The following is a 24,649-nucleotide window of genomic DNA, read 5'->3' on the forward strand; positions in this document are numbered from 1 at the left end:
TTTTATATATAATATTATATATATATAATATTTCTCCTGCAGAAAAGGAAACTGAAGGTAAAATAAATTGCATACCTTCTATGAGGTTGTACAGGTAATGCTGGAGCTGGGATTTACAAATAGGTCAATCTGACACTCAAACTGAAAACCCTCTTTCTTATACCCTACTTGTTTTTTAGATGAAATGTATCAGAGAAGTATAAATTCTGCCCTGAAATTCAGAAACTTAGTTGTATAAGAACGAAGTGGAGAAGATTTAGTTTAACAGTGGTTCATGTGAAAAGGTAGGAAGCGTTTTGTTTGCCTGTAAGCATCTTATGAATTATCCAGGTGAGTCCCTGACATCCCTCCAAATGAATGCAATCTTGGATTATAGTACAGAGTACAGAACAAAGAAGGGCAAGAATCACACTGTGCCCCACCATGAGTGAAGTATGGTGCTTGCTTCCGAGGCACTCATCCTAAAAGGGCACTGTCTATTTGAGCAAGCCCAGAATAATTTGACCATAATGATGAAGATAGGTCATATGCATAATGGTTGAAGGAGCTACAATGTAGAAAGCATGCTACCTTTAGCTATATATAGTTAACATTTGTTCATGCATATTATGAGCCAGACACTATTTATACTGTTTTACAGCTTTAATTAATATAATTCTCAGGATAATCTTATTAAATAGGTGCTGCTATTATTACTTCTATTTACAGATGAGGAAATTGAAGTGCAGAGAGGTCATATAAACTTTCCCAAGGTCACATAGTCAAAAAGTCTGGCTCCTATTTTCAATTGGAACAAGAAATTAGAGGAGGAATTACATACAATATTTAGCTAGAAGTGTTTTAAAAAATCAAACAAGAAAGGCTGCTCTAGAAGAGTACACTTTGATTCCCAGAAACCTAGTAATTTACATTATTTCAAAAGGCCTTGCTGAGTTATCTATATCCTGATGCTTTCAATTAGGCATATTTTTGGAGGGATTCTATAGCATTGAAGAGGAAGAATAATATGATTTACATGTTTTCTTCCAACTCAATGAGCCTATCAGTGTCAGCATAGTCCCATATGATGGGTTGAAGTGACAGCACTCATCCTCCCAGAATCTTGAAATTTATGTAGAAAAATCTAGATTAACTGGAACTTGATTTCAAGAACCCTAAACTAATCAAAATGTGTTGCTGCCTTCTGCTTTTAGAGGTGATTTTTACAAGTTTTTAAATATTAATCAATCCCTTCATCCATGAGTACATACACTTAGATAACAAAGATTTATTGAGCTTCTACTGTATGTAACACTATGCCTGATTTCATCTTTGGCTGTCTATTGTTAGCTCCGTTTAATGATGAGAACATTTAGGCTCAAAAATTTAAGAAATTTGTCCAAATCCCCACAGGTAGGAAGGTACAGGAAAAGGCTTGGAACACAGGTGTGTCAAACTATGCTTTTCCCAGTGTACTCTACTCCTTCAGCAAGAAAATCAAGTAGATCCATATTTCACAAGTAATTTCAATAAAAGGGTTCTACTTACTTCTTGGGTCATTAGCTCAACAAATATCACCGGTTCTCCTTTCACTTAGGGCTGGTATAGTGTTTGTTGATGAAGAATACAAAGGTTAAAAAAGAGACCAGGCAAAAAACATTGTTCTGTCTTGGAGAGGGTTCAGTGCTGGGTGGAGAGACATCTGAAAACAGATCATTACGATCAAGTGAGAGAAGCTGAAAGTTGAATTGCCTAGAATGTACATTCTTCTGATCATCCTGTTAATTGAAATTTTACATCATCAACATCCAGATTGATGCAACAAATGTTTGAGCATGAACGCTGTGCCAGGTATGATGCTAGGCATCATGGAAATGGAGGAGAAAGTACTAGGCATGATTTCTGCACTCATGAAGGGTCTAGTTAGCTTGGATGCCTGAGGTCTGGCCTGGTTCTTGAGACATCCGATAGGAAACTAGTGAAATCATGCAATTTCATCTTACCTAGAAGTTAGTTAGAAGTCAGCCAGTAAGATAAAACTGGGATGTAACAAAAATTACTTGTTAAAATAGCTACATTGGGCATGATATGCTGGCCATGATGAGTGCACAATGAATATCTGATGACAGTGGGGGTGAAAGAACACCTCAGCTGCAGGCATGATTTTCTGTTTCAGAGCAGTGGATCTCTACTCCAATTGCACATTAAGATTACCTGGGGAGAGACTGGGCGCAGTGCCTCGTGCCTGTAATCCTAGGACTTTGGGAGCCTGAGGTGGGCGGATTGCCTGAGTTCAGAAGTTTGAGATTGGCCCGGGCAACGTGGTGAAACCCCATCTCTACTAAGACACAAAAAATTAGCCACATGGGGTGGCACGCGCCTGTAGTCCCAGCTACATGGGAGGCTGAGGCACAAGAATTGCTTGAACCTGGGAGGTAGAGGTTGCAGTGAGCCGAGATTGTGCCACTGCACTCCAGCCTGGGGGAAATTTTTAAAATCTGATGCCCAGGGCTTCACCCAAGGTCAATTCAATCAGAAATCTGGGAGGAGGATGGGCCTCAAACAAGTATTTTTAAAAATATTGATTTCCCACATGATTCTTATTTGCAATAAGGATTAATTAAGAACCTCTTACCAGTAGAAAACAGACCTGTAAATATTTATAGCGCTAGGCATTACACAAGTCACACCTGTGGCTTTTGTAAGCAATTTATTTTGCTCAATTTCAAACTCTCAGAGATGGTGAGGCACAATCAGAAATCAGAGATGATGGAGAATGTTGGAAATAGCTCTGCGACTAGCAGGCAAGCTGGTTCTGCAGTGTCGGCTCATTTTAATTTCAGCTGTGTTTAGAGAAGACCATCTTGCTGGTTCACAGAGCACTCCCTTGTGGCTAAATTATTATGGGCCAACACTGATTCTTGTTTGCAAGCTTCGGCAACAAACACACAGTAATACACACACACACACACACACACACACACACACACACACACACACTCTTCTCAGGATAAAATATTTTAAAATGCTGACTTTAAGATTTCAACAAAGCATTTAAGTATTTTTCTTATACATAAACAGTTCTTTCCAGAAAGAAAATCATAGCCATATGGCCAACAAGAGGCTGCATGGATCACCGAGAAAACCGTGAGTGTCCACCCATGCTCTGTGGGTTGTGGTTGAAGATGACTCTTTGGACCTTAGATTCTTCATGTGTCAAATGAATCAGTGGGACTCTCTGACTGCATTATACTAATGTTCTATAATCTATGATTCAGTTTTCTAGAGGACTCAGCCAAGTTGGGGATTCCCTTTCTTTGTCTAGTAGATTAAGCACTTCAGACTCTTAAAGAGGTAGAAGGAAATGGTTTGAGATGAGCAAAGTGGTTTTGTTTGTTTTCCTTCCTCAACCCCCTTCCTGCATCATTGAGCTGGGTTGAACAGTTGCTAAGAAAGTGAAATGTTCCAAACTGGGGGACTTTTTGGACATAGATTCTGAAACTTCAGTTGTGATGTTGGCTGGACAAAGTGGTTGGCTTTCTTTGTGGGGAATGGCAGAAGAGAAGAGAAAGATCTGCTTTTCATATGTCAGAACCAATCATGAAATAAGTGGGCCTACAGACTAATCTAATCATGCTTTTGTTTATTCACCTCATACAAAAGTCTCTTTAGAATGCATTTGAACACAATATATAATAATAATACTATGACATACATTGTGAGAAACGTTTGAAAACGATCAAATGTTTACCTGAAACAATGCAGTGTTCATAGACATACAAACCCATTGGTCATGCACATTTGTGCCATTTTCTGTAATTACTGAGTCACAATGCTGAACTGAAAGCATGAAACATATTTTACAAACGGAAACTGACATCAGTAAGAGGCCTAACAAGTGTTATCAGAAGAGGCTTCACATTTGCATAATTTGCTACATCAGTTCACATTTTATTATAAAAATTCACATTGTTTTATTGTTTTCTTTTGTAATGAATTGGAGCATGACATTCCTGCTTAATGGCAGGCAGGAGGCTAGCTCTTCAAAGTCAGTAGTTTGGGAGCATTCAGAAGAATCATCTGTGAGCAAAATGTAGTGTTGCTTTTTGAACCAAGGCCACAATGATAGTAGGACCCAGTTATAACCCAACTCATGCCCACACAGATTTGGATAGAGCCTGGGTAAAAACTACATCCCATTGCCCCCGCCCCTATTAAGCTATACAAAAGTAAAAGCTCAGTATAAACCATTTAGCATCTAATGTGAGAATCTTGTTTCCAACACTGGTTCATAAAGGGGTTGTGCAGAAGTAGCAACTCAGGTAGGGAAAGGGCAGACCCTGTGAACAAAAGCCCACCCCTGTCCTCTCTGCCAAGGGGGCCGTATGTCTCTCCTAAGTGATGTTTGGGTTATATAATACACAATACAAAACATTACAAGAAAAAGTCGTAACTCTTAGGCAGAGTTTTCTACACAAATTTAACACCACCATTGGCAGGCAATGTTAGATATATAAATTAATAACTTACAAAACATTACATTATATACATTAAGTAATAAATACACGGTTATAAACAGGAATGGAGGTGTTAGCGCAGAAGGCAGTGCAAGAGAAGGATGGCAGCATTACATTGAAAACAGCGTAACTGGGTGAAGAGAGGAGGTAGGGAACAGGGCCAGGGACTGTACAACTCCTGTCGGGGGCAGGGTCCAAGACACAGCAGGGCACACTGCTTAGCACTATGCACACTTTTATGGTGAACGACACCACTGCTCCTTTCTACCCCCTAATTTGTTAAATTTTATTCTGTTTACAGCAAAAAGTTAAACTCCAGAGGAGAAAAAGTATTGTTGAAGGCAAGCAAACAGAGAGAAGTTATAAGAGTGGCTGTGGAGTTGGATTGGACAACAGGGGAAGGAAGTAAAATGTGGTTAGAAGTGTATTCTTTTTGTCTGTTTGCAAAAGTAACTGTAGTAAAGTGAAGGATATTGCCCAAGAAAGAAGGAAGACTATTTTCTTTCCCTTTTCCAGAAAGAGTCAAAAAAGTTTGTCAACTTTGAAAGCTTGTCTGTGTAGAAGTTGATACTAAACTCTAGGTATTCAACAGGCATTTTAAAGACATGAAAATGTTTTACAAAAAAGGCACACAGGTTGGCAGACAAAGGGACAAGTGAGCAGATTCATAAATGAAGTTATTAGTCAGTGAGTTCAGTCACTATCGGGGATAAGTTCCCGAAACTTAGTGCAGAATGATCTCTCAGTTTTGTGTCTTCCATTTTCAAGCCATGTGTCTTGATCAGAACCGGCCACCAGCAACAGCTTCAGCCCTCTCCACCAAGCTTGCCGGCAAGGCAAGTCAACCGTGGGATTTCCTGAGCTGTTCTTTGCTTCCTGATCTTGCATTCTGACTCCAAACTCAAGTAACTGAAAGGCCAGGTGGCCCTTGTCCTGTGCAGGTCTTGGCCCCCATGGTGGGCTGGCCCTACCACATAGCTGGCATGCTCATCAAGGGGAGAATGTTCATCTCCACAGGGAGAGGGGGATTATGTATCAACTGGGGACTTGTCTTCTGTTGCAATGTCTATGTCAGTCTCTCCCAGGGAATCTCTGTTTTCTGGATCAATCACGCAAAGCGTCTTTGTGCTGCTGAAATAGCTGTGTCCCTCTCCCTCCTTCTCGGGTCCTTCAGAATCTTCCTCATCAAGAGTCAGTTCAAACTGAAACTTCTCCATCAGACCCTGGCAGTCCCTGTTCTGCTCATCCAGTGGTGGTGAGGGACTTTGAGGTATCATGCTCTGATACCAGTTCCTGTTATCTTCTAAGGTATCAAGAATGTCCTGAGCATCAGGCTGTACCAGATCTGCCCAGGTCTCCCACAATGGATGGACAATGTAGTCGATGAAACCAACCTGGAGAAAAATAAGATTACACATCTGTTATTGTGATGGTGCTTGAAAAGTAAACACGGTGTCCTGGTTTCCATGCAAAGAAAGAACATGAATAACCAGAAAGATCAATCATAATGGATTCCATGATTTGGGCCCTCACTATACGGTGGGTCTTACACTGAATGCAATCGATGTATTCTCTCTTAATCCTGAAAAGTAAGTATTGCTGTGTATTATTTAGAAAGGCAGAAACTACGACTTACTGAGATTAAATATCTTGTCAGAGGTCACATAACTAGTGAGTGGTGGAGCTGGGACTCAGCCCCAGCTTCGTCTGATTCCAAAACCTGTGTTCATCTCACTACAACAGATTGCATTTCTTTTTACGTGCGCCAGATAAGAAGTCTGGATGGAATCCTCGTGTTTTCCAGGGACCCAAAGACAAAGCATGACTCTGTCACTACTTGGATTCTGTGAGTCATTTTCTGAAGAAGGCAGGCCCAGGTCTAATGTGTTTTGACTCAATATTTTTTCCTTGCTAACTTTAAAATATGTTGCTATTCCAAAGTGATGAGGAGCTGGCTCCTGACTACTCTGGAATTTCTCAAGTTCTGTGGAATGCTTTTGGCTGGTAGAGGAGTTTGATGAAACACGTGAAAATATTTTAAGCCCTGAAAGAAACACATATCCCCTCGATGGACATTCATGCAATTGTTTTGGATCTATAGAGCACACAGTCATTTCCATCAGGAGAAAGAAGGGAAAATAAAAAACAATTAAGCAGTTCCTTTTGCTGGTGTTCCTGTGATTAAATACCAGGCTTATGGCTCTGTTATGGTTTACTCAGGGGCTATGCATCCTGCATGAGCTAGCAGTGTGGCCTTATGCTGGCCTCCTCATTGTTGGACAAACAGGAAACACTGGGGGTGGGGACAAGTAGAGAGAAAGAATAGACACTAGTTGAATGAGAGAAGGGAATTCCCCTGCCATGGTCTGGGGAGCTAGAGAGATGCTAGGTTGGGATTTAGGGGTAGATGGGCAAAGGGCACCCACCCATGGGACATTATACACTTCTCTTTCCACACTACTGGAAACTTCCCGTTATTAACATGTTGGTATTTGGCCAGTCATTTAATACATCCAAGTTGTACTGTACACAAGAACTTTGGTCATATGTGACTCTTTCATATCTAAAAAATATATATATGATGTGTGTGTGTGTGTGTATATATATATATATATATATATTTTTTTTTTTTTTTTTTTTTTTTTCTTTTTCTTATTCTTCTTCTTTCTGGTGCTTTCCTAGCCTTAAAAAGCAAGATTCACAGCAAAGTCAGGGCATCTCTGATCTACACTGGTTATAAAAACTCAATCATACATGATTCAGATATTTCTCTCACTTCCACCCCCTCCTTTTCCCTCCCTTTTACTTCTTTACGTGTGCTTAATGAATGTTACAGACTATTTTCAAGGTGTTTTCCAGGGACCCAAAATAACAAGCTCAAGGTAATGGAGAAAATTGATTAAGCTGAACACAGTGCAGTCATTTCCTTTCTTCACTTGTTTTGCTTCTGCTAAGAAATGCTGAGAATTTTTTTGTAAGGTAGCTGCTATTTATTCCCTAGATCACAGGATGAGAGAGCTGTATGAACCCTGAGAGCACCCAGTAAAGAGCTTTACTGGTGGGCCAATCAGACAGTGTTCAGCAGAGCCCATCGGTGGGAAACACCAGAGTGGATAACGATGTTACGGCAACAGGAAGACCTGTCCCTAAGATGGAGAGTGAAGAGCTTTGGATAAGAGGGCTGCTGTAGTGGACCAAGAGGACAGCTTTGAACCTGACATGCTGGAGAAATATCTGCTTTATCTATCTTGCAAGGCTGTTTGGGGGTCCAAGTAAGATAATATATGGAAAATGTGTGAAATGCTGCACAGAGCATCATCTAAACATAAAACATCACTGCTATTAATAAAATGGTGTTATTCCTCCTTACTGATTCATATCTTGTTCCACTTAAGCCTTTGGGCTATTTGAATTGACCCTCATTAACAATGTTAACTTGCATTTTTACAGCATATTAGATTTCAGATCACTTTCACAGATTTTTTTTTTTCTTTTTTTTTTTTTTTTTGAGATGAAGTTGTGCTCTGTTGCCCAGGCTAGAATGCAGTGGCACAATCTCAGCTCACTACAACCTCTGCCTCCTGGGTTCAAGCGATTTTCCTGCCTCAGTTTCCCGAGTAGCTGGGACTACTGGAACACACCACCATGCCCAGCCAATTTTTTGTGTGTTTTTGGTAGAGACAGGGTTTCACCGTGTTGGCTGGGCTGGTCTTGAACTCCTGACCTCAGGTGATCTGCCCACCTCAGCCTCCCATAGTCCTGGATTACAGGCGTGAGCCACTGTGTCCAGCCCTTTCACAGATTTTTTTAAACTCATTTAGTTGAGTTTCTTTAAGAAGCAACAAAATAAAAATTGCAAAGGAACTGTACATTAATATTATAAGTATATGCAAATTTGGGGTTTCCAGGTAGTAGGGAAAGAGGATAAATACTGACAATAAACAATCCAAATGTTTTTGGGATAAAGATCTTGGACAGTCTATGAACTAATTCTCAATCTCAGCCACTTGGCTCAGCCCATTCGTTTTCTTGAAAAAACTCTGTGTGGATACTGATACTTTCCGTTGCTGCATATTCTGCGGCTATTGGCATCTGGACATTTCTGTATTCACCTCCTCCAGACTATCATCCCCTGTCCTAAGCACACACAGAATGTGTAGCTTTGGACACAACTGGAAAATGTCAGCATGTTCTCAAAAGCATAGAAGCATCCCAGGAGGGAACACAAGACAGGGCTTTGACTATACGTTAAAAGAGACTGCCTCTGGTGATGGTCGCAGTAGGCTGATTAAGGATGAAGATAAAAACAGAGGACTGGAAGCAAGGGTGAGGAGCAGAGCTCTTAAATGAAGACAGAGCAAGGAGAAATCCAGAGGGATGGGATGGAGCAGACACCAGTGTTCAGATCATTCAGCTGGATTTACAAACATCAGAGACAACTATCTAAATGATTTAGGGACATGTAGTCCAAATTTTGATGGGTTTCTGATGACTACTTATCCCCACCCTGTGAAACTGAGTGTAATGGAGAAGTCACATGAGTCCTGACTATAATGGAACAAAATGCGTAACTGTCTCCTTCTCATCTCATATATACATATTCTATTGGAAAAATGGAATTAAATAGAACCCTCCAGCTCTACAATCAGCAGAGCTCGCAAATACTTTGAAAATCTCATATTAGATACCTGGGATTTTTCCACAGAAGCTGTGTGTTTATCACACATCGGGCTAATTTCCATTCCCCTCTCCCGCTCTTTGTCTCCCTGCTGGAAAAATTCCTCCATGATGCGGTCTGTCCATTGCCGATACAATTCCAAGGACTTGGTGGGGTTGCTCAGGTCTGCACAGTGCACCATGTTGCGAAGGACCTGAAATCATCAATTTTTGGAAATCCCATAAAATTAGGTGTAAATACTGCCGGAACATCTCATCCTTCTCATACTAGTACGCTTGGTACTAAACCCGAGAACATTTTAGTTGCATTATAATTATGACATATGCACCGAAAAAAATGGAATTACAATGGTGCTAGCCTGGGTCAGTTATTTACCTTTATAGAGTCCCAAAGGGGAAAATGTGTGTCTTCTTAGACTGACAGTCATTGAATTTAAAAATTGGAAGGAATATTAGAGGTCAGATGCTGCTATCATTTCCTTTTCTCGGTTTGGAAAGAATGCAAAGAATTACTCCAAGTAGATAACTTCATATTTTCCACTTGTGGAAAGAGAACAGCTGATGGCAATTTGTATAACCAAAACAAACTTAACAAACTTCAAGTCAATGGGATTTAAATCCAAACACAAGCTTTTGGAACCAACAGTCACGTATGCCCTATTACAAATAGATTTTGCAAGTTATTTATAGACCTAATAAGCAACTCCACAAATAGGGATTTTTTTTTCCTCATAAATTAGAGGGTAAACTTGAATGTCCATTTTCCTTAGCTTGTTTTTAAGCCCTAAGCTATAGTAGTAGCCTAGGATATACCAAAAACTGAATTTATCTTTGTTTTCTTTTTCTAATTGTTGTTCAGCTTAGTTTGGTGTGGTTTTGTGTTAAATCAAAGACTTTCATCAAATACCTGAATGCGATCAGTATAGTTGTCTAGGAGAAGAACGCCTGAACTTGTAACTTTCTTCGTTTCTACCATTGTCTTCAGGTCTGCCAGCAGGCTCATATGTTTTGACATATCAGTTGCTAACACCTTGGGTAAAAAGAAAATGAAAACTTTTAATAAATTCAGTCTATCAGAGAGAATGGCAGTAAGTGAGGAACGTAGAGAGGCTAAAGTCTTACCATGTCAATAACCATCTTCCTGAGTGTCTGACGCTGCTTCTTGGTGAGATTCATGAAGATGTCACAGTGTTCTTCTTGCAGCAGTTTGAAACCCACAGCAAGGTGATGATTTTCCAACACAGATTCATCATTATACATCAAAGCAAGTTCTGAATCTAATAAATCAGACCAAATGATGACTTAATTAAAAAGGGATATGATTTGAATGTTGGCATTATCTCAGAGTGAAATCAGACCTAGTTCTCTCCAAATTATTTCAAGAACCACCAGCCACATGTCATTTCCTCTTAGAGAAGCAGTGGCCCTCTACAAACAGAAGTCATCAGTTTGTAAGCAAAAAATGCTTCTACTGGTATATAAGCTTTCTCTGTGATTAAAATTCATTGTATTTTAAAATCCTTTTACTCATTCTATATCTCAGATGAAGAATTTAATATTAGGTAAGGGCATTCCTGAGCACCTAAATCCTATTTTTATGTGTCTTCAAAAATTTTGTACTTTGGAAAAGAACAACGTGAAAGTACCACTAAACTTCATGCATTGTAATGAGATTCTCAAGGTATATTCACATTTTATATGCTCCCTAATCTCTGGCAATTGTGAATTTTGGATTGTCAAAGATAATGTTTGATGTAAAACTTCATTTTACCCAAATAACATCACTTTTTAGAGCTTTCTGTTAATATGATACTATACATTACTACTTTTTTGGAACAATTCTGATGTCAAATTTTCTGTCTTTTGGCTCTCTCCACGAGAAATTGCAATATCTGGAAACCTAAGCTGCAGCTTCCAGCCTGCCTTTTATATAGAAGAATCAAAGGCATCTTTTGTTAGACAGAAGTCTGCTTGGGAATATGGTCATCAGACTTATGAAACCACATTTTAATCAAGAATACCAGACAAGAGGTGGTAATGTGTTACTTAATTGCAGGTTCTGTTACACATATATCATTGCTTTAATAGTGTGCTCTGAGTTACAACCTCTGATGAGTACTCTTGTTCATCCTGTGATCAAGGGCACAGATCTACAAGCAGGCTTTATATGTTGCAGTGCTATAGGTGACTGTAGTAGATAGACCATTTTTCTGTGTGAAGCTAACTGGCCTATATATGGATTGATTCATGACACCACACTCTACCAACTGATATAATCCATGCAGACACATAGGTGCCCCAACATTTTGTTTGTTCAATAGAAGAATGAAGTAAAAGAATCCAGTGTACTCCAAACCTAGGTCATTCAGATATTCTTTGGATAAAGGTCAAGGACTGATGATCTGGACTCTTTTGCCGCAAGTAGCTCAAAAAGCATTTCCAGGAAACTGTCAATACTTGATGTTATTCATGACCACAATGGGATAACCAATATTCTCAAACTACTTAGATTTCCAGCACTTAGAGATAGTGCATTATTTGAGAGAATGAAAGGATTTTCAAAGGTGTGAAAACTAAACATTTTAAGCATGACAAAAGCTTTGCGTATGGCTTGGGATCCTAAGGCTAGACCACCCCTGGTCACTCAGGTCATTGCTACTCCTAGTCCATGATCAAATCTATGCAGTTGGAGGAAAATGTGTGGAACTTTTAATGACCCTTCCCTCTGAACTGTGGAAACTCATTCCGTTGCCTTTTACAGCATCTCATTTTTGCTTGGAGGTTCCCATGCGCAGATTTAACATTTGTGGCTGCTTCCCAAGCAGATAGGGACAGTAGTAAGTCACTATGTTCTGTGTGGAGTTTTGTATAATATCAAAAGTCATTATCATGGGATCACCAAACCTTTTCTTGTTCTTTATGAATAATTCCATATCTGTTATTCTTTCCTTACATACTGTATTTGCCAAACTTTGAGTACTTTTTATGGCTCCCCTATGACCCTCTCCAAGTTCTCCAAGCAGCTCAAACGTTGTGTTGCCAGACTGGACTGAGTATCCACGAAAAGCCTGACCAGTTTGAGAGGAATGGAAGGATTGCCTCACTATTATCCTTGTGATTATCCAGAATGAAAACATTAGGAGGAAAAAACTTAAGCAGTGAATCATACAATTATCTGGAATGACTGTTCTAGTGGTGAACTCACTTGTGTTGATGAGAAACTGATTGGAGACTCCAGGATGATCAACGTCATGGATGGCAGCTGCAAAAATGGCAGCCAGGATTTCCAAATCTGTGAAGACAGCCTGTTGGGCAAATAAACACATTTAACTCCACATCCAATTTGCCTATCTTGCTTATTCAGTTTAATTTGTAAAGTATCCTACTTTATCCTTGTTGGGAGAGGGATTGTTGATTTATGTAATATCTCAATATACTAATTTAAGTAAATGTAGATTCTGTTCATCATCATAAAGTCTCTGACGTGAAAGGAATGATGGCCAGAGCTCAGCCTCACATCAAGCCTAAAGGCTGATGCTTGGGAAGACATTAGCACAAATCTCATGGAGTGTGTCAACATCTAATGTTTGTTTCTTGGACCAGTGGTGTAGCAGCATGGTGCTTATGTAACACAAGCAGATACAAGTCAAAGAAGCAAAGAAGCAAGTCAGGCTGGCTCTGCTGTGAGATATAACAACCTTCATATGCTGTTAGCTGAATAACTTAGAGAAATGGCCAAACTCCCGATTCATAAGATAAGCAATAAATTATTTCCCAAAGCGAAATTTATGGTGTGGTCACAAGCTTTTAGATATTACTCATTCATTCAACACGTATCCACTAATCATTTACTATGGGCAAGATTTGAGAACCTTCCTAAGAAGTGATACCTGAGGCCCCACTGCTCAATTCCTTCATGTCATGTCATGTCTGCCCCCACCCATGCACAATGATTCAAACCTAGGATCAATAATGTATATATTGGTGCTCATTCTAGGGTCTTCCCTCATCCTCTGAGATTAGTTAAATCTTCTGGTCCTTCCAATGCCAGCTTGAGGCAAGTTTCCACCTCTCCTATAATGACCAATCCCATTACTCAAGCACTCATTGAACCCTCCCTTTTCTAAAAAGTTTGCTGCACTCATGGCCATTTTCTGGCCACTCAGTAGGTATACTATTAATAACATTGGGCAGTTGATAAATAGTGTTGCCTTACTCTATGATACTTACACAGAGTATAAAAACAGTACTCTTTCTCTCCTTCAGAGGGATCAAACACCCTTAGCTCCATCTCACTTTCTCAAGATTTCTTGGATTTCTTTTCTTAGAAAATATGCAACTCAAGCAACAGAGTTGTGGCCAATCTTTTTTCACCTTCCAAACTGAATCTGTAAAGGTGAGGCTGGATAGGGCATGGCCAGTCCCTTCCTGCAGTGGTCCAGCACATTTTGGGAGTACTTGACCATCATTTTCATTTGTCAAGTAAGAGTATGACCTGCTGCATATATTGTTGATTATATTGATATACACAAATGCATTAATCTGTGAAGGAAGGAGCTACAGCCACCTTCTCAGAATTGGTATGGCAAACTATGAATATTGTTTCTCCTTGTTTGAGCATTATTAATTCTTCTGTTCTAGATTTTTAGTTACTATTTCTTCAATACACAGCATCAGTTTTATAATTTTTTAGGAGAATAAGCCTCTGAATGCTTATTACTAATAAGAAATATAGAGAGTATTTTATATTTCTGCGATAGCCCCCCTGGGAATATAGTGCTCTGTATATACCTAGGGTGGTGTTGGGCAGTTCAGAAAAGTAATTGCATATTGAGAATATACTATCTACCAGACACTGAACAAGACATTTTGAGGTACATTGCATCCCTTACTAGAAATACAATGAAGAATAAGACATGATTCCTGCCCTGAAATCCTGTTAATTGCTTTATAGTTAAATACTTTTAATAGTAAGAGATGTAAAGGGAAAGTTACTCTGATATTAGAAAGCAAAGCAAGTAGAAATGTCATTCATTTTTTATAAATAGCTCAGTTAATGGATGTGATACATTTTATAAAGAACCAGTTCAAGTATGCACTGTGGTCTAATTACATTAATTTTGTAAGTATATTGCATATTGTAAGGCACTTAAAACATTTTTTTTTTGTTTTTACTTTTTTTAGAGACAGGATTGCCCAAGCAGGAGTCCAGGGGAGCAGTCATAGTCATAGCTCACTGTAACCTTAAACCCCTGGGCTCAAGCAATCCTCCCAACTCAGCCTCCCGAGTAGCTAGGACTACAAGCACATGCTACTACACCTAGCTGGTATGGCATTTTTGAAGGAGGATGGGCAGGAATGCAAAACAGATCATAACTACTCACGTCTAATGCTGGTGTAGAAAGGAGAACGTGGGTTGACTGAGCTACATCAGCAGCGTGCAAGCTGTTGTGATATGCCACGTCGGAATGGTAATGGTCTTCTAAAGTCATCATGTAGGTGATAAATGTGTCAGATGAGATTCTGAATGTCTTCAGGAGGTCTCTTTCCTATGTTGTAAAATGGATTAGAACATAAATAAGCAGATGTCCAAAGTGGAGGAAAGTTAAATCAGAAAAGTAGGATGGAAAAAAGAAATCATAAAGAGCCATCCAATTGGAAAGCCAGCATTCACTCCTGTTCACTCACCTGGAATATAGCATACATGATGCATGTTAGGGGCCTATTGTGGGAATATCCAGCCACATTAAAGATGTTAAGGCCCCATTTGTTCAGGTCTTCCAGCTCCTGCAATTAAAAATTTAAAGGAATTTAGGAATAAGGAAAGTTGTGCTCACATGCCTCATTCTTTTAATTTACTTTTTGGACACTGGCTGCTTAAGTCTTTAGAGTGTCTCCTTAGAGTGCTTCGGTTGCATGAAAATCTGAAAGTTAAATTGCCTAGGAGGTCGTGTGTCCTCTTCATGATAGCTACAAATTTCTGAACATTTTTTTATTCAGAAAAAGGAGAGTATCTATTTATAAATTTAGTTGCTGACCTATATTGGACATGCATCAGTCTTCAACCAACGTTGCTTTCAAAGGTGGCCACAAGTGAACAGAGATCACTCTAGTTCAATTTCCCTGTCTCTCCCCTTGTTGCTTACTGGCCCATTAGTAACAGCTTGAAAACAGTCTCAGGGAAAACTCCTCTGCCCTTTGGTTATCATCACTGAAAGCCAGATCAGGAAGACTCAGCTGTCAGAATGTGCATAAGTCAACCCAATTTAATGTAAAAGGTCATGAAGAATGCCAGTCATAAATTACATCCTAGGGCTTCTGGGCCACAGATGGACCTGGAAGAAACATCACTCAGTCCTGTGTTGTGAGATTATTCCAAGGTTATCTGATTTAAGGACCAACTTATTTCATTCTTAACAACTACCCAGAGTAAGAGATCCAGGCTTTCCGTCACGATTTGGCCTAATGTTTAATCAACGTTCCTCTAATGGCAGCTTTCAGAAGGTCTTACTGCTCACAGTAGCTCATTTCATATTCTCACAAAGCTGAGAGGACCTCAGTAGTCACCTTATGTGGCCTCCTAAAGGATGTATGAATTCTTTCTATGCCTCCCTCCACTACTGGAGTTTGGGCTCCAGAGTCAGTGCTGTCAATTTCTCTTTATTTCTTTTCCAGCACCACCGATTAGTGCAGATTTTCCCATTGGTCCTCGGCATACAGTCCCTGAAATGTCCTCTGGGATGATTGAGACCTGCCTATTGACCTTTCCTTGGATTTTCCCCATGTCCTTCAGAAGGATTCTTCATTCATAATGAACTGTCCATAACAAACCTAACTCGAGACAAAACAAAAAAAGTGGTCCTTTGGTATGGAAAAAGGATCTTCCATCAGATGCCCCAACAATGGCATTCTTAATAACTACCAGCATAAGAGATCCACGCTCTCCACCAAGACTTGGTCTCATGTTTAATCAACCTTCCTCTAATGACAGCTTTCAGAAGGCCTTACTGCTCACAGTAAACTCATTTCATATGAGCTTCCTAACACAATAATGCAAAAGCAATCCCTACTGTTTTCTAAAAGGTATACGGTCATCCGTCTGCTGTAAAGCAGAGAGCTACATGCACAAAACCTGAGCTTATACACACCTTGGCCAGGTGATCTTCATTTTCAGTGTTGACTCCAAAGCGTGAGATGCTTGTATTGTTTAAGCTTGAACTATGCATTAATTTCTTCACTCCACTTATCTGTGTCATGAGCTGCTGCTTTTTCTTTTTCTCCCTGTCTTTCTGGGTGGGAGATGGGATCTCCACATCATTCTGCTTGTCTGCAACAGGCAAAGGAATATGTTTTTCAGCACACGTGTCTATGAGAATCCACTGCAATATTTAAAACAACTCTAACCATCTGTAACAGCTTTAGAATCTTATAAAATCTTGTAGCACTATTTCACTGTATCTCTAGGGTAGTTCTATGAAGTAAGTGGGGAACATATAAAATTTGTTGAGAATGATAAGAAGATTTGTTGTTCCATGTTATTGCTAGGCAAATTAAAGCCCAGAGGAACTAAGTAACTTGCCCAGAAAGCAGCAAAAATAGGACCCAAGACCAAATCTTCTGTTTTCAGTGTAATTTAGGGGAATTACCCTTATATATTTGCAAGGTGGAGCACCAATATTTATATGTAGATTTTTTAATAAAGTGATTAACATATTTTTGTATAATAAAATGTTCATCAGATTAATAAAAACAGGTTTCATGATCTGCTCATCTTATCTTTACTTAAAAAATTTAAAAATCCATATGGCTTTAGCAAGGGCTCATTTTAAATAAGCAGTATATATGTTAGAAGTAGAAATGGGTCATAATCCTCAAACAATTACTTTAAGGGCTTGGTTTATTACCCTTTGAGGTTTAGAGGAAGACTATAATTTCAGTTTTATTTCATGCCTTGTGTCTATTAATTCTACTAATAAATAATAATAAAGCCTCATTTGTAATAAGCATTACACTTATTAACACATTTAAGGTTATTACATATTTATGATATTTCATAATATTTTTAAAAGTTGTGTTACAACAAGGTAACAGCAGAGCTTGGATTAGTGAAAAAGAAAATGTGCCTGCCTGCTTATAAAAGCTCTTTCCTTTACATTGTGCTATTAAAAATATCAGCAATCAAATATTCCATTTCACTTCATAGGGAGATGTATCCTCAGTAATTCTGAAAAAAATGCATTAACTCTTTCAGGCCACAGGGATGCTGGTGGGTGCACAGAGGCAATTATTAAATTGCATAAAAACTACTTTATTGAACTAAATGACATCCCGTGGCTGAAAGAGTTAATGCAGCTTTCAAAAGTACCTACGTTTACCTCTGCTAGTTACAGTGAAAATTAGTAGGAAGACAACTTTGCCATTTGAAAATGACATGCTCCCAGATGGCATTTTGGGATCTAGACGATTTGTTTTGACTCTTGCAGATAATGGCACAGTCACATGTTTTCCCCAGAGACCTCTGGCTGCTCATAGGCCCCTGTGGACACTTCATCAGAGCAAAGCACAGTGAGACAGTACCAGCTTTGTGTATACCTCACCTCTTCTCTGTGGGGCTGAAGCAAGGAAATTCTCCATCTCTGACATATCAATATTGTCTCTAGGTGTCCCACAAGCTCCTAAACTCACAAGCCTATGACTTTTGCTTAGGGAGGAATTTTAGTGGTCATCTCAATTAGTTTAGGGGTTTCCAACCTAGTCCAGCATCAGAAGCACCCAGGAAACTTCAGAAAAATACAGATTTATAAGCCCCACCCAACCCTACTGAATCAGTATTTTTTTAAAAGATTCCCGAGTGACTTGGCTAATCAGAGCCAGGTTTGAGAACCAATAACAATCCCACACTCTCATTTTTCAGATGAAGTCAGCAACTTGCCCAAGCTCAAAGGGCAATTTATTTAACAGATATTTATTTTGCAATTACTTTGCTCCAGACACGGTGATTTAATAGCATAGAACCCAGGCCTTGAGGTTCCTGTTAAAAATTTCTTTCCTGCCACACAATCTCTGGCATAAAAACTGTATTTTATATTAGTTTGAAATTACATTTCTCCCTGTCACTTTACTCCTAATAATTACTACGTTTTGCTAAAATGAAAGGCCACCACAGGGCCTGCCTTTCTAACCACCATTCTTCTCCTCCAGTCAAAGAGGCTCGTAGATTCTCCTGTGTCACTGCACATATAACCATTTCTAGTAGGACTAGCAGCCTTTTCCCTTTGTTTAATTAAAGATTTCCCGCAACAGTGAGTAATTGAGCTGAACCACTACTGTGTCTGGAACACGGCAATGATGAAGAAGACCATTATTCACAAATAGTGCCAATTTGACATTAATGGGTGTTTCCCTATGCAGGCACTGGAACAACTAATAGGTTTCCCTATTCTGAATTTCCTCTATTAAATGCTTAGCCAGCACAGAAACTCAGACTCGAAGAAATCACAATAAACACACTGAGTGAATTTACATTTATGGAACAGTCAGAACACAGTGAGCAAACAGTCGGCCTGTATAAAACAAACAAAAAGCAGATACAAAAAATAGTCTCATCCAAATTCTGGTAATGGCTTAATTTGAGGTTCCTGTTTTGCTAGATCACACTTTTCAATTATGCAAAATTCCTAAGCTCTTTTCCTTGCATCTTGAAAATTCTAAGTTCTAGATTTTGAGATGGTAAGTAGAAGATTTAAAAGGATAACTTTTCTCTGTACATGAAAATATTAACTAAATTGTAATATAGCATCTAAAAATCTTTTATTATTTATTCTCCTTCTCCCTAGGTCCTGCTTTATTTCCCTTGAAATTAGACACTTCTATTTCCCCTTGTACCAGCAACCTGGTGCCCGTTATATGACAGCAACAGTGAGTGCCTGGACTGGTAAATATAGTCTGTTGCCTGTTTTTCTCCCTGTCCTCCTGCACCACTTTTTTTTTTTTTTTTTAAGATACGAGCAACACAAGTTTCACATATCTCTGGATTAAGGGATTTCCCTCCTCCCTGGATGACACATTTTTAACATTTAATGACTCTTATTGAGATATTGCTCTTCAAGTTTAAAGTAAATTGCTAAGATCTTATTTTATGCTCACTGAAGTGGTTGCCATGGTCTTACAGGAAACTTTTATATTATTAGAAACTGTTAATACATTTTTTTTTTTTTTTTTTTTTTTTTTTTTTTTTTTTTTTTTTTTGAGACAGAGTTTTGCTCTTCTCGCCCAGACTGGAGTGTAATGGTGTGATCTTGGCTCACTGCAACCTCCATCTCCTGGATTCAAGTGATTCTCCTGCCTCAGGCTCCCCAGTAGCTGGGACTACAGGCATGCACCACCACATCCAGCTATTTTTGTATTTTTAGTAGAGACGGGGTTTCACCATGTTGGCCAGGCTGGTCTCGAGCTCCTGACCTCAGGTGATCTGCCCATCTCGGCCTCTGAATGTGCTGGATACAGGCGTGAGCCACCACGCCTGGCCTGTTAATAAACATTTTATTTTTAGGTCCCACAATCCTGATTCCTAAAGATTTGTTTCCAAAATGATATGTGTATTACTTAAGAGTCCTTATGTGATTTTGTTATATATGTTCTGTGTTCCTAACAGCCTTCTTTCCTCGTTAAAGGATTGATAGGGTGTTTAGGTCTAGATGTCAAGAGAGCCAAGTCCTAGTTCTGGCTGAGGAATGTATTAGCCAAGTGATCTTGGTCAAGTTACCTCATCCCTCTGGGTCCCCTGTTTTCTCTCCTATAAAATGAGGGAATTGGACTACAAGGTTTTAGGGTCCCATGCAGATCAGAAGGTTTATGAAGAAGGCTTCATGGTCTTCTGGGAACATTCATTATGCCCACAGGATAAAACTAAGAGTTCCATGCCCTTCACTGTCAGTCTGGAAACAAACTTTGTTTATTTGTTTTTTGAGATTGTCAAATTATAAGCCGAGGGTTCACCACAGAGAATCCAGATGGCCAGGGATGTCTTAGCAAAACGGATAAACTCAGTTCATATCAGAGTTATAGGAAGTTAGAGTTGGAAGGGATTTGAGATGTCATCTATACCAGTGCTCCCATTTTACAAGTAAGACAACTGATGCATCTTTTGTTAATATTATAGGTTTTTTTCTTCCTATATTTTCTCAAGAACATTTAAAATTCCAATCTGCCTGTCTAGTCTATTTGATGGGGTTTACCCCATATACCCTCAAGCACATATACCCACTGACACACGCCACCCTCTTAATGCTAAGAGTCTACAAGGATTGAGATTCTAATAACCTTCCTCAACAATTTGTTCTTGAATTTAATTTTTGGAACAATGAGAAGCCAAATGACTGGTTTTGCTCAAGAGATCTGCCTAAATAGCAAGCAGAATAGGCAAGAAAGAGTTGACATTTGCCTCATCTTGGACAGTGTTGAGACTCAGAGCTCATATTTAGCACCTTTTAAATTTTTTCTTTTTATTTTTTCCTACTCTGAGGAATGAATCATCTTTATTATCTTATCAGCTTTCTTTCTCGGTAGCCTATGGTGATAAAAAAGATTAATTAGTGGACTAAGATATTCTTGTTGTCCTTGGTAAGCAGATATTGAAAGAGACTACAAACGAAGAGGACTGCTTAGGTCCAGTCTTGGATGATTAAGGGTTCAGAGACTTCATATAACTTTAACTACAGTAGTGAGAGTCTCTTCTGAGAAGTCCTCAAGCCCTCGTATTTTAAAATGCAATGCTTATGGAGACAAAAATGGGTTCTTGCAGTTTTGATTTTATTCTCTTTCCCACAGTCATTAACCTGTAAAATGTCCCTAAAACAGCTCCCAGCTAATGAAAAATCACTGGGCATTACACAGAGCAAGGTATATCTGAAATGCTCAGCAGAAGATCCCTTTCTTCAAGTGTATAAAAGGAGAAGAAAAGGATCAGTATTTAATGTTTTCTGTAGAGTTACATTCTAGGCACCTCTGGGAGCTAGGATGGATGAAAATTCTTCTCCTTTGTTCTCTGACAAAGGCGTTGCAACTGCAGCTGGAGAAAATTAAGTGCTGCAGACACTCACATACTAGAAACTGTTAGAAAGGCACTTGTTAATCATGTCTGGTGACCATCCACTGCAGAGTAATGCAGTAAGCTCTGTATGAGGCTGCTTAAAGACAGGGCTGATTGATCTGCTGATAGCAAGAACTGCTTTGGTGTTAGAGAAATAGGATTGATCTTAGAAATAAAACCAGAAGAGGTATTTGTTTCAATAAGGCACACGTACACTTATGTTCATTGCAACACTATTCAGGATAGTAAAGACATGGAATCAACCTAAATGCCCATCAATGATAGACTGGCTAAAGAAAATATGCACATATACACAGGCATTTCCATAGATCCTCTGAAATCTAGGAGGAGGTTCCCAAATCTCTACTCTTGTCTTCTGCACTCCCACAGGTCAAGGAAAATGCTCATTGATTTAATGCTATATGGCTATTCCAAAAAAGAAGAGAGGATGAAATGTTCAGCTGTGAGAGTGGGTCACTTCCCTGGAAAATGAGGTTTCATAAGCAAGCATAATTCAGCAGCAATTTAAAGTCAACAAAATCAGAATCTAAATGCTATCCATTTACTCTGATGTACAGATCTGCAGATTACGTAGGACTTCTTAAATCAAAATAGTCCAAATAGGTTCATTATACAAAAGTTGCCTTCAAGACTGAATTCAAAAATCCCAAATAATCAAATAACATGCATGACAATAGTTGAGGACCATTCATGCAATCCTTTTTGGTCAGTATCATGTGTTAAATACCAGTAATGTAACAACAGAGAATAATGGATAAAGCATCAGATGGGGAAGAGAATGAGGCTGCTTGCAGAATACGAAATCCTTAAGATAATATTAAAATTCTCCCCCATACCATCCATTTATCTTTAATAAATAACTTAGCAAAGCAATAGTCAAATTATTCCCAATGCTTATTCTCACGGACCAAATCACCATGGAATTATTCCTCAAGCATATCCCCTACAAAACATCATAGAGGAAACCTTTTGCTCAAAGCTCAGTTATTGAAGGAATTGAAAGGCTACCATGTCAGAGGAGCCAACGGAGCTGTCTCTAGGGCTTGGATGATTGGATTTCCCTCATTACTTCAGAGGTCTTAGCAAAGATGGAAGTGGGCAGGCAGACAAGGTGGGGCTGAGGGCCGTTTAAATACAGTTAGCCCATAATAACCCTCTGTCTTGGATGGGTATTTTAATTGTTTTTTTCAAAAACATGATCTTTCTGCTTTTTTTTTTTTTTCTTTTGAAGACTGGCCTTAGTTATTATTTTAAATGGATTTTTACATGACTCAACTCCATCCCAAATTCACATGGGGATGTCCTTAATAGATTGTAGAAATTAATTCTGAAAACCCCAGTTATAAAACAAGTTTTTCTCAGTTATTATCTTACCTAAGAAAGTATTTGAAATGTATTCAGACACCTGGTTCCCTGACCGGCTCATCTCTGAGAGGTGTGTCAGCTCCCGGTTCAGCATTCTTTTGAACTGTTTATAAAGAACAAAAATGCATTAACCATTTTCAAAAGAGCAAATGTTCACTTCAAATGTTTCCAACTCTACTGTCCAGGAATCAAGAGGTTGGATGAGCAGATACCATTAGATAAATAGTACTGTTTCCACAAAACATATCTCTTCAATTTGAAATTATTCCAACGTCACTTTTGGAAAAGAGGTTTTCTTAAGATTTCTTAGAATTAACAACTGATTACTTTTGAAGATGCAAACCTAGGAAAAGGAATTTTAATAGATGTCAAGATAATTCCACCTGAAACTGTAACTACTTTTAAAAATACATTTGTCTGAAATTACCTCTAAAATATAATTTAATAACCTATTTGGTGACAGAAGATTATATGTGAAAAGTTTAAGGGAAAAAGAAAAAAAAGAAGCATCTTTTAAAAAACAGAATTGAGTAAAAAGAATAGGGTTAAAACACAGCACAGTACACTTAAATAAAATGTAATATAACATGCTCTTATTTCAAAATAAGAGGTCCCAGTGGGTTAAATGAACACACAAATTAAATCATTACAGATGTCCTCTACTTCACAAAAAAAAAAAAAACAAAACACACACACACACACACACATACACACACACACATACACAGAGATATATGTTTCACATTTTATCAAAGACACAGACCACAATCAAATTAACCCACCTTGATGTAACCCCAAGATACAGATAACAAATAATTTGCCTCAGGCATTTTGGAATGCTCTCTTTGCCACAATCCACAAATCCCTTTGAAAGAATTCACGGTTCTGAGAAAGCAATCCCGAAAGGACCAGGAAAGCCCTGCAGATCCAGTGATAAAATAATCGAAACTTAGAAAAGACAAAACCTCCAAGATGTGTGGCATTTCCTAAGCCAAACAAAGCCCATCTTCGCACTCCATTCTTGCAAGAAGCCTATGCTCCCTGCTTATTTCCTGGCAGAAGAGAGCAATGAAATCAGGAATTGCACGAAGGAGCAAGAGCCTGTCCAAATGTATTCAGCTGGCTGGTTTGAAGCACTTATGAATTATGAATAGTCCTGGTGGCCGAAGAGGTTTCCACTCTTCTACATTAGTCCTACTCAGCTGAACTCTGCAAGGAAGAAGCAATTCTTCTTTCCTGAGGAGTTGCCAGACTAGGAAACACAGCCATCTTTTAAAAAGGAGAAGATTAAAATGGAGGAAGCCCCATGAATATTTAAGTAAATCTGAAGTCGGTACCCTCCCCCATTTCAACTAGGTGTTCCTTAACCCTCTCTCTCCACTGCAGACCAGAATTCTGCAGATGCAGCCTCTGCACAAAAATCCAGCTGCTCTAATTGATCAAAGTGATGATGCATTTGATTAATCGACTTTCTGAACATTTAAACAAGCATTTAAAAAAGGTTAGGACCATGGCTTGTTTTCAGACTAGGCTGCCGATACACAATAATTTTTGTGAACTAGCTTTTTGGAGGATTATTTGTCGCACACCAAGCGTGTGCTAATGCATTTAGCCTCTTTTCATAGTAAAATGAATGGGAATAGAATTAATTTATTTCATTTGAAAAGTACTTCCTATGCAGCATGTAAGTTTCTGCCCTCCATTAGCTCATTGATATGCATATTAGATTGCATTCGACAAATGTATTAAACTCTTTTAATCTTTCCATTTAGGATGCAGAGTGTGTTAGGAAATATGAACAGTCATAACTGAAATAACGGTGAACTGTTTGAGATTTAGTGTTACCTCTTCTAGCTCACATTAGAAATCTGAGGATTTAAATTAATTTTATTTTAGCCATCCAGGGCATGTTGAGAAAGTCATTTCTTCCCTGCATGTTTCTCTCCCCCTTCTTCCCAGCCCCTCCCTTCTCCTTGTCAACATTAGAGTACAGGCAAGG

At 38.8% G+C, this 24,649-nt stretch overlaps 1 protein-coding gene across 3 annotated transcripts in view; it reads right to left on the minus strand.

The window, feature by feature from the left end:
* Positions 1 to 3,607: 3,607 nt before the first annotated feature.
* The window catches only part of PDE4B (phosphodiesterase 4B), a 594,424-nt gene continuing 573,382 nt past the window's right edge, over positions 3,608 to 24,649 (minus strand). For 2 of the 3 annotated variants that reach the window (XM_030941787.1, XM_030941788.1), the window contains 9 exons: positions 22,660 to 22,753; positions 16,322 to 16,500; positions 14,862 to 14,960; positions 14,558 to 14,722; positions 12,379 to 12,478; positions 10,296 to 10,450; positions 10,081 to 10,203; positions 9,185 to 9,367; positions 3,609 to 5,890 (listed from right to left, as the gene is read on the minus strand). In XM_030941787.1, the coding sequence (XP_030797647.1) occupies positions 5,525 to 5,890; positions 9,185 to 9,367; positions 10,081 to 10,203; positions 10,296 to 10,450; positions 12,379 to 12,478; positions 14,558 to 14,722; positions 14,862 to 14,960; positions 16,322 to 16,500; positions 22,660 to 22,753 (1,464 nt within the window). In that variant the 3' untranslated portion in view covers positions 3,609 to 5,524. Of the gene's footprint in view, positions 5,891 to 9,184; positions 9,368 to 10,080; positions 10,204 to 10,295; positions 10,451 to 12,378; positions 12,479 to 14,557; positions 14,723 to 14,861; positions 14,961 to 16,321; positions 16,501 to 22,659; positions 22,754 to 24,649 lie in introns of all 3 variants that reach the window. The other variant, XM_030941786.1, reaches the window with a different exon arrangement.

The sequence above is a fragment of the Rhinopithecus roxellana genome, chromosome 12, assembly GCF_007565055.1.
Source record: "Rhinopithecus roxellana isolate Shanxi Qingling chromosome 12, ASM756505v1, whole genome shotgun sequence".
NCBI lineage: Eukaryota > Metazoa > Chordata > Mammalia > Primates > Cercopithecidae > Rhinopithecus > Rhinopithecus roxellana.